This window comes from Suricata suricatta, chromosome 4 (genome assembly GCF_006229205.1).
Source record: "Suricata suricatta isolate VVHF042 chromosome 4, meerkat_22Aug2017_6uvM2_HiC, whole genome shotgun sequence".
Taxonomy (NCBI): domain Eukaryota; kingdom Metazoa; phylum Chordata; class Mammalia; order Carnivora; family Herpestidae; genus Suricata; species Suricata suricatta.
Window position 1 is genome coordinate 28,014,411 of NC_043703.1, and position 15,062 is coordinate 28,029,472.

Genomic DNA, 15,062 nt, shown 5'->3' on the forward strand with positions numbered 1-15,062 from the left:
TTTAAAAAGTCTTCCATTTTGAAGTGCAAACCAAGTAAAGACAATTTTTAAAACAGCCTATGTCTGTAGCTAAAAGTATAGTACCTTTTGTGGAGTACTCATGGAGTACCAGATACTAGATAAATCAGATACAATCTCTACCTCAAGAAACAGTCTATTGTGGGGGCAAACACATAAACAACCAATTATAATCCAATGTGATCAACACACAAATAACTATATGGACAAAGCACTAAGAGAGCACCCAGAAGCCGTGACAATGATAGTGAATGTGGAGATGTTGGGGAGAGTCTAGATTTTGACATTATACTTAAAATGTAGGTTATGATTATTTAAACTAAGCTTTGTGACTGAGCGTTAATACCAATCATTGTGGTGGTTAACAAGCAGTGGATTTGTCCCATTCACTATGGAAAAGAATTTGTAAGAAGACTGTCTTCAACATATCCCCCTGCTGCGGTTTCTAGGATGGATGTGAAAGGCAAAACATTCTCAGTCTGACATCTCACTCAGAGGGTGGGAGTAACAGGCCCTAACATACCATCTTAGGTATCAGTGAGGTGAGAACAGGGAATGGGCCAGGTGAGAGCAGGGAAGAACACAGCGGGATGGGGAAAAGGGGAAACTTGAATGCCAGTGGGTAAGGACCTGGAGTTTCTGCATTCTGGAGCCAGAGATCCACAGCCAGGGACAGGAACGATGCATTAGCAAAACATGCGAATTCCAGACTCCATAAAAATATGACTTAGAAAAGCTAATAAATAGCAAAACCAAGTGACTTTAATGCCAGGCATTTTGAAAAAGTCACCAATAACCGTACAGTTTTGCCTAGTTCTCCAATTCCAAACACACGAGGGCCTCCAATGCCCAGTAAATGAAATTATTGAGATGTTGGGAAGAATTCTCACTGTCACCTGTGAGCAGATTTTGAACTGGACTTGGGTTTCTTCAGGCTGGTCCAGTCTCATTATTGTCTGTTTCTTTGAGACAGATAATAAGCATATATTGACCGCATTTAACACACACACACACACACACACACACACACACACTTTACCAGGAATGAAGCTGAGAAGCAGAGAGGTTAACTAAATGATCTGAAGCCAGTAAAGCCAGGAAGTTCTTGCGGCCAGGATTTCTAACCTTCCCAGAACAGGTCCGAACCCCTTTCCTCTGACCACATGCTTCTAATTATACTGTCTCATTTTCCCCCGAAAGATTAGTAAAAGTAGGTCCAATGGTTTTGTTTTTAATCTCTCTACTCACGAACTGTATTTGTTTGCATAAATTAATCACATTGGCTCTTTCTCACTTAAAGTAAGTTGCAATTAAATTCCAAATCTGTTACATTCAAAATTCATGAAGGAACTTTTGAGAGTTTTTCTTTTTCACTAGTAGGAAATGCTAACTTAGATAAATCTCACACATTCTCCTTCTGAGTTCTACAGCCCAATGATACATAGCTTATCCAACCATGGACCTGGAATGACAGGCTTGTTCAAGCTTTCCCAGAGGGTGGACGCTGGCACTGTTGCATTTTCTCACTTGGGGGTGTAAATCAGAGTCCGTGGCTCTGACCCTTAAGTCTCTGTTAGGCAGGAACCACAGAAGGGCAATCGAAAAGCAAGCCTTCAGGAAAACCTGCGATTAAATGTATCCGTCTCAGAAAGAGATCAAGAGACAATCACGGTTGTTTTTAAGCAACATTGCGTCTTTTCAGAATAAAAAAAAGATCTGGGAGCGGCAGAAAGGGTTTTGTTGGAGTTTTTTGTTAAAACTTAAAATGTATACATAACATTTTTTCTCTTCTTGTTTTAACTGCGCCGTGTGTTTGCAAACTGTGTGGGGTTTAATTTTTAGGTGGAAAACTCCCACCCACCCTCCTGGAAAGAGTAAGGCATTTAAAATCGCTTTCCCCGTCTTCCTCTCCGCTCTGGACTATTACTCTTTCATTTAAACTTTCAAGATCCTCCATCGATGCAGGTAGTAAGCCGCCTTCCTTCTCATTCTCAAGAATCTTGCAGCTTCCGAACCTGGGATTTTTTTTTTTTTTTTTTTTTTTAATAAAAGGAAGGAAGGGGAGAAAGAAAGGAAGGAGGGAGGCAGGAAGGAAAGGGAAAGCCGTGGCGACCGCACGTTGCAAAAGCGCGTTTTCGTTTCCTCTCCCGGCGGGTTGTGGCCCTGCCGGGCTGCCGTAGCCGGCCTCGCGTGGCCCCAGTTGCGGCCAGGAGCCGCCGTCGGCGGGACTTCCGTGTTGGCGGGATTCTGAACGCTGCCATGGCTCAGACCGTGCAGAACGTTACATTGTCGCTCACTCTGCCCATCACGTGCCACATTTGCTTGGGGAAGGTAATGGGTGATTCTGGGCACTTCTTGAAACAGGGTCGGGTACGAAGTCGCCCGCCGGAGCCGAGGGCGGTCTCCGTGTGCGGCGGGGACGGGGAGATGGGTGCAGGCGCTCACCCGCGTTCTCCTCCGGCGCCGGGAGGCCGCGTCCTAGGGGACGGACGGAACGCGTCGTGACGACTGGGTCCTTCTCTGCGCCTTTTGGAGGGGGATGACAGCGGCCTGGGGACTGACGGGAGGGCGGCCAGGCGGGTCTGGTACCGTCGGCGGCCTCACCCGGCCGACTCCGGTGTCATAGGAGGCCTGGGCAGTGAGGAATCGCTGCAGTGTTTTACGCCCCTTTGCCACCTGTGTGGCATGTGGTGAAGCCCATTAAAGCGCGTTTCCTGGGAGTGTTGCCCAAGATTCCTTCGTCCCCGACACAAGTGGAATGTTCTTGTCCTTGGGCCTGCCCGCTGTGCCAATTGGAGAGTCTTTTCCATTTCCAACATCCGTTCCTTTGCTTAACCCTGCCTTTAGAATGTCCTTTGCTCTGAGTTCAGAATTGGAAAGGTAAATAGTACCCATCCCTGAGTGGTATTTAGAATGAGAGGCATGGCCTTTTAGAACCATTCAGCGAGGAGATGGAATGAATACCCGCTCTTTGTGTTGCAAGAGGTGTCTAACGTGTCTGTGAAGCTAGATAGAGTAGTTCTGAATCCGAAACGGAATTTTGAAGGTTCTAATGCATTCGTCTCCTCTTTCATTTCCGTTTGTGCCTCTCGTTTGGTTTTTAAAAGAGCATTTCTTTAAGGCATAGGTCAAGGAAGAAGATCCTAAGTGTGCACAATCAGAATTCTTTTTCCCCCACCCCGAATTGTTTTGAGATTTGCGATGTGTCTGTTTACCTTCAAGTGCAGACTGAAGCTACAGCCTCGTGTTTGGAATTGAGACATAGAAACTTCACAGAGCAAACATTGGAGTGCCAGCCAATATGATTATCTGCCTTAGGTGTTTGGGGGAACTGTGTGAATGTAGTTCAAGCAGTAGTAGGAAGTCAGGCTTGGAAGCAACTGATAAGTCTTGAAATCAGTCAGAGTGAAATGCCAAGGAAATAGCCCATGTGCTGTGAGAGCATAGAGGGGATGGCTTGATCAATTCCGACTGGAGAGATCAAGGCTGGTGGCGTGGGGGGTGGTGTTTGAGCTGGTAGGCGGTGGTAGGCTACCATATAGAGCTGGGGGGAGGAGGAGATGATGTTTGTATTTGCTAGTCTACACTCAGTTTCTTACATGAAGTTCCCACAAGTACATGTTAAATTCGGAGTGCATTTCCTTTCAACAGTGGCATTAAAAGCTGATAAAAATAGTTTGGGAAATAATTTTCATTTGGTCCTAGCTGGATGCAGTACTATCTAGTTTGCATTAGTTAATAGGCTCCTGTGCAGTTGTGTCAAAAATGTGTTCTGCCTGGTTGAGTTTCCATACCTATGCTTTTTGTACAGTAGAATACAGTAATTTGCAGATTACAGAATGCTTTTGTTTGCATTTAATTACTTCATTTACTCATTTCACCAGTGCTGTGAAATAGAGAGGGCTGGATGCCCCCTTTTTTTATGTAAGAGAGCTAAGGCTTAGAGTCTCTGGTTTGAACCTCTGTTGTTAACATTTGTGTCTTCAGTAAATTACTTCCTAAAACCTCACATGAGCTCATTTGTGACAGCAGGTCCTCTTGTAGTCTCCCTCTTACCCTCCCTCCCTTGCTCTCTCATTTTCATTATTGGTTAGCTGTGTTCTAAAATGAAATCTAATAAAAGATTAACAATTTGTAAACAGGCATCTTTTTTTCTGTCTACTAAAGAGGCACAAAGGTACAAGGGTTGACAGCCTGAGTTCTGTGTTCAGACTATGAGTTTTAGCTTCTTCCATTTCCTAGTTATATGACCTTACCCAAGTTACTTAACTTCTCTCAGAACAGTTTCCTTATCTGTAAGGTGGGAATGGTAGTAGAAGCAACACTCTCTCTTGCATTCTGGTCATGATTAAATGAAGTAATTCCATTGTAGTGCTTAGCATAAGGTCTGGGGCATAAAAATATTTAATAAATGTTAACCTTTAGTGTGGGCACTGACACAGGCCCCCAAGTGAGGAAACCAGCCTTTCTAATAACTAACTGTTCTTCCCAGTTGCTTTCTGAGGAAGTGCATGCACTGGATGAAGATTTGCTTTCCCAATGGAGTGGGACCTGTTTGTTCTAGAAATTGCCATAGTACATCCAGAGGTTTTAACAGGTTCCCTATAACTGTTGCCTTTTATATAATTAATGGAAATCTGATTTGTTTGGGCCACTGACCCTCACCACGTAACAGTAATTGTGGGGTACTGGAGATAGCATGGCCTGGGGTAGTGCCATGTTCCCAGTGCCATGTCCACTTCCCTGACACGCATCTCTGGCCACCTCCGAGATCTGCCTTCAGGTCCTTTTTGACTAGCCGTCTCCCAGATAACCATTCCTTTGCTACCCTCATTATTTGTCAAAAAAAAAAATCTCACTATCAGTAAGACTCTTTTCTTGTGATTGTGCAATAGAATTAGCAGCCATTATCCCTGAAAGATTACTGGGGGCTGGGGGGGGGAGTGCATATTATCTTAAAGGAGGAGTTGAGGGGAGAGACCTTAAATCTGAGTAGATAACATAGATGCTGACTGAGATGGGGAGGAATAGAGAGGTAAGAGTAGTGGAGACAGCCCAAGTATGCACACTGTCAAAACTTTGTCTTTTGGATACAAATGTACTTAAAATTGGACAGTTTAAACATTTTGCATTTTCTGCCTTTCTCTGCTGTCAGTCTTAACGGTGGATTCTTTCTGCTTAACAATGTTGAGCAAACTTGCCAGTATCTCAAGAGCTCTATGTGGCTTGAAGAAGTTAGACACACATCCTGTGGGATGGGTTATGTGTAACATATTTTCTTGTCTATTCCTCCTTAATTTTTTTCCTTTTGCCTTGGACTAGTGGACCAGCAAGCAGAAATACAGGCTCAGGATATCAGTTAAGTGACATTTTGGTCCTGACACCAGATTGCAATAAATCGGTTTATCTCTAGATGATTGCAGAAATTTTTCTCATCAATTAGGATTCCAGCTGTGAAATCAAATTATTGTTGCATGTTTTTGACTATGTCTGCATTTTTCCATGAGTAACGTGTCTCTCAGTGTGGACCATAGTTAGTTTTATGAAAGGATGAAGGAGGTTCTGAAGTACCAAGCTACTAGACTTCTGATGCTGTTTCATGTTAGTATTCAGTTATTCCTCACTTGAGTATAAGTCCAGTTTGGAACTTAAATAAATTTTAAAATACTAGAGTATTTTGAAATTAAAAGAGTTGAAATGAGGTTCGAATATCAGTGGACTGGAATTGTGTTGGAATGAATGGACATAATCGCGAATCTTTAAATATAAACTATTTTTCATCTGGAAGGGAATCAAGCTTTGTGTAGCTCTACAATATTAAGATTTGTACTTATGTAAGGGCAAGCTCTGTGGCGGAAATAATCCAGAATGAAATCAGCTTCCTTAGGATGTGAGGTGTCTGTGTCTTGCAGAGTCCAATAATAGGATGAACTGTTTCAAGCTAGGAATACTATAGGAAGAATCCCTTCTTTGAGGGACACCTTGCTTTCCACCCATATTGTTGATTAAAGACACTGACAAGGTAAGGCTAGGTACAAAGCCTTATGCAACTAAATTCGTTAATAGGGTTCATGAGGGGCTGTTAATTGGCCAGCATGTTATTAACTTCAGTACGTTGAGCCTATGTTTGAGTCCTGATTGACCCTCAGTTCCCAAGAGTGGACTTAAGAACCAGCTTTGTACATAATTGTGACAAGTAATTTACTTTGACAAAAGCCATATGGACTACATTTTTCTCTTTTCAAATTAAGTTTGAAGAGTGTAGACACTTTCAAAAAAAGTACAATATTATTTTTAAATTTTTTTAATGTTAATTTATTTTTGAGACCGAGAGAGACAGAGTACGAGCAAGGGAGGGGCAGAGAGAGAGGGAGACACAGAATCTGAAAGAGACTCCAGCCTCTGAGCACAGAACCTGATGTGGGGCTCAAACCCACAAACCGTGAGATCATGACCTAAGCTGAAATTGGACGCTTAACTGACTAAGCCACCCACGCGCCCCTGTAATATTATGTTTTTATGTACTTAAGGCATAGTTTAAAAATCAACTAAAAAAGTATTGGTATATCCTAATAATTTTAAGATTAGTATGTAATAGCTGACATAGTTACTAAAGAAATAAGATTCCTGAAAGCATTCCAGGTGGTGATGAAGGTGGGGAGACAAGATGTATTATCTTTTCTTTTACCTAGAAAGAAATAGGAACCTAAACCAGTAGGTATTAAGCAACTTAGTTCTCAGGATCACACAGTTTTAAAGTTTTAGGACCTAAGTTTTGGCCCAGAGCCAAAGGTTTCTTGAAACATAACAAGAACAATCCAGAAATTTCATTTTGAAATGTTACCAAAATCCCAAATTGAGGAGAGGGACGAGTTATTATTACCCATCATTCTTCTACATCAGCCTTCTTTTTTATAATCTTTCTAGGTCTTCCCTAGTGAAACCCACAAAATTTTGATGTACGTGCAAGAAAGAATATTCTTTGAAGAAAGATGAACTCTAGTCTCTAGCAAAGTTAATAAAAGGCACAGGAATTGACTTGAAGTGTAATTGCCAGGCCAGTTAGTTAAGTTGCTTTTCCTTCCCATCACCTTCCTCAGTGGCTTTTTTCTACAGCCCCTACTGACCCCAAAATCTTGACCTAAATCTCTTGCTTCTTTCAAATATGTGCCCTCTATTTCTTACGCCCAGATTATTGTTCACTAAGGAAGAAAAAACTATTTCTTAGTTGAAAGAGTACTCAGTTTGCAGTTGGATCACATTAAATGATGGTTAAATACTGGATCTGCCACTTAAAACCTGTGTTATTATTTCCTTGAGTCTCAGTTTCCACAGCTGAAAATGAATTTGCTAATATCAGCCCCATTAGGTTGTTAGGGAAATACGTGAATGTTTTACACCAGTGGTTCTCAAAGGGTTGGGAGTGGATTTCATCCTGCAGGGACCTTTGGCAGTGCCTAGAGATGCCTGATTGTCTCCAAGGGTGTGCTACTTGCATCTACTGGGTAGAGCCCAGGGGTGTTGCTAGCTGAGCATCCTACCATATGCAGGAGAGATCCCTGGTATCAAAAAATTCTGAAGTCCAAGGGCCCCTGGGTAGCTCAGCGGTTGAGCGTCAGACTCTTGGTTTTGGCTTGGGTCATGATCTCATGGTTTGGTTTGTGAGTTTGAGTTCTGCATCTGGCTGACAGAGTGGAGCCTGCTTGGCATTCTCTCCCTTTCTCTTTGCCCCTCCCCCACTCACATGCACACTCTCAAAATAAATGAACTTTAAAAAAAAGTTCTTCAGTCCAAAAGGTCACTAGTGCTGAACTTGAGAAACCTTGTCCTAAACCAGTGCATAATAACTCCTAGCAGGTAAGTCCAGTATGATATGGATATTAATGAATAACCCATTTTGACTTGACTTCTCTCAGGTACATCAGTTTTTCAGAAAGGAGCTTTGGTGGTAGAGTGGTCTCTAAAAACTGAAACATCTTCAAATAAAAGAAATGAAAACTGCATAGTAGATTTACAGATTTAGGGCTAATCTTTCTGCACCTAGGACTGCCCCCGCAGACCCATTCCAATGAGAAGAGCCCACTATTTTTTAAAAAAAAATTTTAATGTTTATTTTTGAGAGAGAGAGTAGAAGAGGAGCAGAGAGATGGAAACACAGAATTGGAAGCAGGCTCTAGGCTCTAAACTGTTAGCACAGAGCCCAACACAAAGCTCGAACTCCAAGCGATGAGATCATGACCTGAGCTGAAGTCGGATGCTCAACTGAAGAGCCCACTTTTCATACCTTGCTTTCTCTTCTCTTCTTCTTCCTCCTCATCCTCACCAGACTCAGGGGGCATTATCCTAGACTATCATTTCAACATTCTTACTCTATATCAGTTTGGAATTGTACATGTCATTTGCCATTGTTGTCTAGCATTTTTATTTCATAAGAATACTGTTTTACTGTTGCAGATCTCACTTGAGAGTGAGAGGCTAGATGTCACAGATCTGTCTCACTTGTGGGAGGGCTAGCTGCTTTGTATTTTGCTCTTGTAGGTAACAGTCAAATAACAGTTTGTTTTAGTAGTTCTTTCTTATTTATAGGTTTCTATTCTCGTAAGCTAAATGTAAACCATTGTTTAGAAATAATCATCTGGTAAGTACTTGGTACAAAGAAACGAATTAGTCAACTGTTCCAAACTCCAGCCCAGTGAGAGTGACGATACCAGGTATCAAACAGAGAAAATAATTCTCTGGTGGGTGACACTGTCAATGTCTCTTAGCAGACAGAGTCAAGTAGTCTGCCTCTGATAGTTCTTGTATATCATTTGGTGTATTAAATGGAAAGGTTTAACTTTCGCTTTTTCACAGTTTGGCAGTGGCCATTGACCTTTTGCTTCTTGAGACACTTAAAGGAACATTATCTCAACCTTTCATTTTAATTCATCATAATTCACTTTTATTAATCTTCCAGTGTGCCAGGCATTCTATCAGGTGCTGTAGGTGGATACAAAGATGAGCGTGTCCCTCTCCTGCCCCCAAGGAGCCTGAAATCTAATAGGGAAAACAGAATGTAAACAATTTTCTAAGTAAAACATGATGCAGAAAGAAGTGAACATTAAATCAATGCATAAGGAGTGCCCTTATGAAAATCAGACAAAGACCCGGTTATTTCTAAAAAGGATTAATGAAGACCTTGCAGAAGAGCTAGCATTTGATTTTCATCTTCTAAGCTGGAAGCGAATCAGTGTCAATGAGGAAGCTGGAGGCCAGCAAGATGTATCAAGCTAAGAAATGAGCACACAGTAAACAGGAATCTCTACTGTGCCTGTTAATTTGGTGAACATCAAGTAGGTCTGTGTGTTTGAAGTGTACGTTATACCAAGTATTAAAATAGAAAATCAGTATTGAAATAGATGAAATGGCTATTTAAGAACCAGATTATGTTGTTCTTTGAGTGCTATACTTAAAACTGTGAACAGGGAAAAATCATTGCTGTTGCAGGAGACCAGTGAAAACTACTGATCCTTATTTTAGAAAGGTAGTTCTGGCATCAGTATGAAAAGTGAACAGAACTGAATATTTGGAGGCCAGATAGCTTGTGAGGAGGTCATTGCCATAGATCCCTGGGTAAAGGAATGAGAACCTAAACTCTCTGAGGTGAAGATGGAAAAGTAGGGATACATGATAGGTAAAAATAAAACAAAAAGCATTTGGAGGTAGAGTGCCATATTTTGACAATTCTGGTATGTACGTTTTTCCCACTATAACTTAAAAAAAATTTAAGTAAACTTAAATAAAATTTTTTTTTATTCTGAGGGAAAAAGAGACAGAGTGTGAACAGGGGAGGGGCAGAAAGAGAGATACACACAGAATCCAAAGCAGGCTCCAGGCTCTGAGCTGTCAGCACAGGGCCCGTTGCAGGGCTTGAACTCATGAACCACGCAATCATGACCTGAGCCGAAGTTGGACACCTAACCTACTGAGCCTCCCAGACACCCCTTCACATCATAACTTTTTGAACCTGGCTGTATCTTAACAAGTGATGACATGTTACAGTTGTACTTGGCCGTATTTTTCATTCTTTTTTCTTAGTGGTACATAAAATATTGGTGCATCTTAAAATCTCTGGCTTCTTAGACTTGATACCTGATACCAGGATTTGGTGAAAGATTGGATGGTGAGGATAAGTGAGTCAGACATAGCTCTGAGTGCTTTAGCCCAAGTAATGAAGCGGCACTGCCATAACCTAGGTAAGGAGTGCAGCGGGAGGAGCAGATGTGTGCAGGAGGCCAAGTTTGGTTTTGAACATGCTATGATTCAGGCAGCTGCAAGATCCTTCCATGGAGTTGGCTCTTAGGCACATAGAGATAGTCATATTGTTACCTTTTCTTCCCTTTCCCTTCCCTTTCCCTTCCCTTTCCCTTCCCCTTTCCCTTCCCCTTTCCCTTCCCCTTTCCCTTTCCCTTTCCCTTTCCCTTTCCCTTCCCTTTCCCTTCCCTTTCCCTTCCCTTTCCCTTCCCTTCCCTTCCCTTCCCTTCCCTTCCCTTCCCTTCCCTTCCCTTCCCTTTCTTCTCTCTCTTTCTCTCTTTTTTTCTTTTGGATTGTTATGTGGAACTGTCTGTATTTACATCTTTACATTGTTAAATCTTAATGTCTGAATGAAAAGTATACTGAGTTAAACCACTCTTTTCAGAGGCAGAAGCTCATTGTATCTAAAGGGCTTACCCAAGGTCAAACAGCTCAAATGGCATAGCTGAACTTGGCCCCAGGTTTCTCTCTCAAAGCCTAAGCTCTGCCACTTACTGAGGTCCAGTTACAGAGGTTGCTCTGGAGTTGTCATAAGAAAGATGTTAACATCATGTGATACATGAGATTAAGAGAGAAAACAGAACTCTGCCAGATAAGATGGCCCAGGGGGAAAAACAACATTAGAGAAAGCAGCTGTACCACCTCCGGTATTCTGATTATAAACATCTCACCCTCTGATCCTCTTTTCATTTTGACTCCTCCCCAGGATTACTTCAGCCTTATCAAGACCAGTTCATTGGCTCTGTGAATATCGCTTTTTTACTGTCATCATTACCATTCATACACTCATGTCCCTTGTTAGCGTGGTCATTTATTGTCATCATTCCCTTGTCTCTCTCCTTGGCAAAAATCAAACTCTGAGTAAACTGTACTACTCTTTTGCTTCCTGCGTGAAACTGAACAGGTAAAAAATAGTAAGAAAAATACACATCTATGTTTAATTGGTCTTAGGTTATAATCAAAACCACAGATCTCAAATAGGAACTCAAGAATGTTTGGCAATCCAGCTACCTGTAAATTACTAGTAAACTTACTTTCTCGCTTTTCAGAATAACTGCTTTATCCTATTTTCTCACATTGATACCCCTACCCAATTTCTCACTTTGAACTGGTAACCTCACCTTATATTTAATGATGAAATATATGCATTTGGAGTAGTTAGACATGAGTTCTCTCATTTCCATCAACAGATCTTCCAACCTTTGCATTTGTTCTCACACCCTCAGCCTTCCCTTCTATTACAATGAAAGACAGATCCTCAATTCCATGAAAACCAAAACCTCTGCTTTATGCTTTGGATTTTATCACCACTTGAGTTCTTAAGGACTTTGCTGCCTATGGCTCGGATCCCTCCTTTCCTTCCTCCATCATTAATATTCCCTCTTTACTGTAACATTCCCATTGGCATTTCTTACCATGGTCTTATCTTTATGCTCACTCTTCTACAGCAAAACATGAAAGAATTGTCTGTATTCTCTGTCATCACTTCACCTTCCCTGTCTCTCAGCCTTCAATCGAGTTTCCATACCTATCCTTCACTGAAATGGTACTTGTCAGTAACAGACCACAGTGACTTCCATGTAATTAAAATCCCATAGTCATTTCTCTGTCCATATCAAGCTCATTTTCTTCTTCTTCTTTGACATACTTGGCTACTGTCTTCCTCTTGAAAAACTTTTCTTGGCTTCTATAAGACTGGTTCCCTTTGCTGGTTGCTCCTTCTTTTCCTTCCTCTGCTTGCTGGAATGCCTTGTCTCCACCTACTCTGCCCATGGAAAGGATCTCCTCCAGTCCTGTAACTTTAATTTTTTATGCCAGTGATCCTCAGACTCTCTGCCTCATCCATTTAAAAGTCAGCCTAACATCACAGATTCAATATAGCCAAACCAGAATTCTTGATTCCCACCACATACAAGACTTCTCTTCCTCCATTTTCCTTACCTTAGTTAATGATAGCACAAACCACTGAGATGTCCAAAACTGTTTCTTAGATTGGGGAGATGTTTAGCCTTGGCTGTGGGAACAATTACATGGAAGATACTGATTGCCTTTATGGGGTGCTTGGGTGGCTCAGTTGGTTGAGCATCTGACTCTTGATTTTGGCTTAGGTTGTGATCCCAGGGTTGTGGGATCCAGCCCCGTCCGCATCAGGCTGCATACTGAGTATGGAGTTGCTTAAAATTCTCTCTCTCTCTGTCTCTCCCTCCTTCCCTCCTTGTACTCCCTCCCCTGCTCATGCTCTCTCTACAATAAAAAAAAGAAAGAAAGATAGATAGAAAGAAAATACTGATTGCTTTTAAATGAGCTTCTAATGAGGGAAGCCTGTAGCAGATAGAGCATCTTGAATCTCCTTAAACAGTTTTGTTTTGACCATTGGCTTTTATCTGTTTCCAATGAATGCACGACTTAAAAAAAGAAATTAAATCACTGCTTTAAAAGCCTAAGGACATAAGTTTTCTTTCATTAGCTGAATTTCTTAATTTAGGGGTATACATACTTTTAGGAATATTGCAGGAATGTGGTGTGTGTGTGTGTGTGTGTGTGTGTGTGTGTGTTGCGGAAAGCTACAGGATAGATATGGGAATATCTGGTATGTGGTTTGAGAAATTTTTTGTTCTTAAAACATTTCATGACTTGAAGATGAAACTAAAACACCCAAAAACATGAAATGGTCTGAACTCGGATGAATCACTTAACTTTTTAGGAAAAAATAGGACCTGCAAAGGAAGTTCCGACTTGTCTGCCTCTTGAGACTCTGACCAGAATACCTCCTAGATAGACATTCACTCCTTGCTGTAGGTAGGTGCACTTTGGAAGAAGAGTTTGAGAAACTATCCTTCATAGTTTCATTCATTCATTCATTCCGATCAGTCCTGTCAAATCATTTGAACTGAATGGATTAGAACTGGTTTCTCTAAAAGGAAGTCTAAATGCATGCTGAATTATCTTCTCTTTTAGTTTTCGTGTGTTAGTGTTCATAATCAAGGGAACATCTAAATGTTTGGAAAGCCAGACAAAGACCAGAGAGTTTATTCGTTCATTCTTTTTCTTCCTTCCTTCCTTCCCTTCTTCCTTGCTTTCTTTTATTTAGGTTTATTTATTTATTTTGAGAGAGAGTGTGTGTGAGACCAGGGAAGGGGCAGAGAGAAAAGGAGAGAGAGAGAATCCCAAGCAGGCTCCATGCTGTCAGCACAAAGCCCAATGTGGGGCTTGAACTCATGAATCATGAGATCCTGACCTGAGCTGAAACCAAGAGTCAGATACTTAACCAGCTGAGCCACTCAGGCACCCCAACCAGACAGTTCTTTACAGGAAGACTTAAAGTGATTACCTGCCTGTCATGGACCACTGTTCACCAGTGATTTCTTTGAGGGTAAAGACCCCTTTCAAGTTAACGAATACTCATAGTATCATTCTGAGGCGGATGTAGAACAAACAGCGCAGGGTTTTGTGGTGGTTCTGTCTCTTCCTTATCTCTCTACTCCTCTGCTTTCTCTTCATCTTCTGGTGCAGAAGGACTCTAAAATGGTATTATTATTATCAGAACTAGAAAATATTCAAAATGCTATAAAGTGTTTTGAATCAATCCCACAGTAACATTTCCTTGTAAATCAAGTGAAAGCCTGAGCATTTTGGTGTTATTTTGGTTTTTATTTTAAAACTTTTGCTAGTTGAAGAATTGAAGTCATCATTCCCTCTGGCAAGTTCCCTAATTAATTTATGTTAAATACTGTCTTAATAGCAATTACTTCAACAATCCTTTTAATACCTACTGTGTATTAGGCTGTCCTCTAGGCATCAGGGATTTAGGCATGAATGACACGAAGGAAGTTCTTGCTCTCATGCAGCTTCCTTTCTAATAGGAGAGATAGCCAGTAAATATGCAAACAAACTAGTATCAGGTAGAGGGCTGAGGTAATTTCTCTCTTCTATTTTCTGTCTTATAAAACAACTACACACAGTCAAAACACCTGACTGAGCCACTTAATTGTTTCATACTTTGGTTACCTTGTTTGTGAGGTATGTTTACTGTTGTTTACCTCACAGAATTATTTAAAACAAAACAAAAACAGAGAAAGTACATGTGAAAACCCTTTGTAAAATATAAGACTCTATAAATGTAAAGTATTAGTATTTGTGCTTCTTTAAATGGAGTCAGAGATTTGTGTATTTAGTGTATGTCAGCATTTCCATCAGCACTGTTTGCTGTTTAAATTATAAACCAACGTTTTTATAAATCCTTGATAATCTCCTTTTAAGGCACCTACTTTACCCTAAAGAAGCAGTTTGTTTGCTCTAAACTAAAGGTATTGGGATTCTAGTTATAACTGTGGGCCTGTACTAAAAGTAATGTTTCTTTTTCAAAGGTACGCCAGCCTGTCATATGCATCAACAACCATGTATTTTGTTCAGTTTGTATCGATTTGTGGTTGAAGAATAATAGCCAGTGTCCAGCTTGCAGAGTCCCCATCACTCCTGAAAATCCTTGCAAAGAGATTATCGGTAAGGACCTATTTTATGAACATATAGAAACAGATTTAAAACAGTCTCTAAATAGTGTATTTGGTGGAAGACGAAAATAGACAATTTTCACTGATGTCATTTTGCCAATATCCAAGTAGGACTTGGAACTAAGAAATCTGAAGGAGGAATGAGAGATTGTTCCAATGTTACTTTCTTGGGTACCTGGGTAAAATCTGGTAGAGGAATATTTTTTGCTGTGAACTTTGGTGATAAAAATAATTTGAATG

General features: G+C 40.9%; 1 protein-coding gene across 1 annotated transcript in view; it reads left to right on the plus strand.

Annotated features, from left to right (window-relative positions):
• Positions 1-2,080: 2,080 nt before the first annotated feature.
• The window catches only part of OBI1 (ORC ubiquitin ligase 1), a 40,847-nt gene continuing 27,865 nt past the window's right edge, over positions 2,081-15,062 (plus strand). Inside the window, exons 1-2 of the mRNA XM_029936565.1 lie at positions 2,081-2,349; positions 14,679-14,814. Of these exons, the coding sequence (XP_029792425.1) occupies positions 2,278-2,349; positions 14,679-14,814 (208 nt within the window). The 5' untranslated portion in view covers positions 2,081-2,277. The remainder of the gene's footprint in view (positions 2,350-14,678; positions 14,815-15,062) is intronic.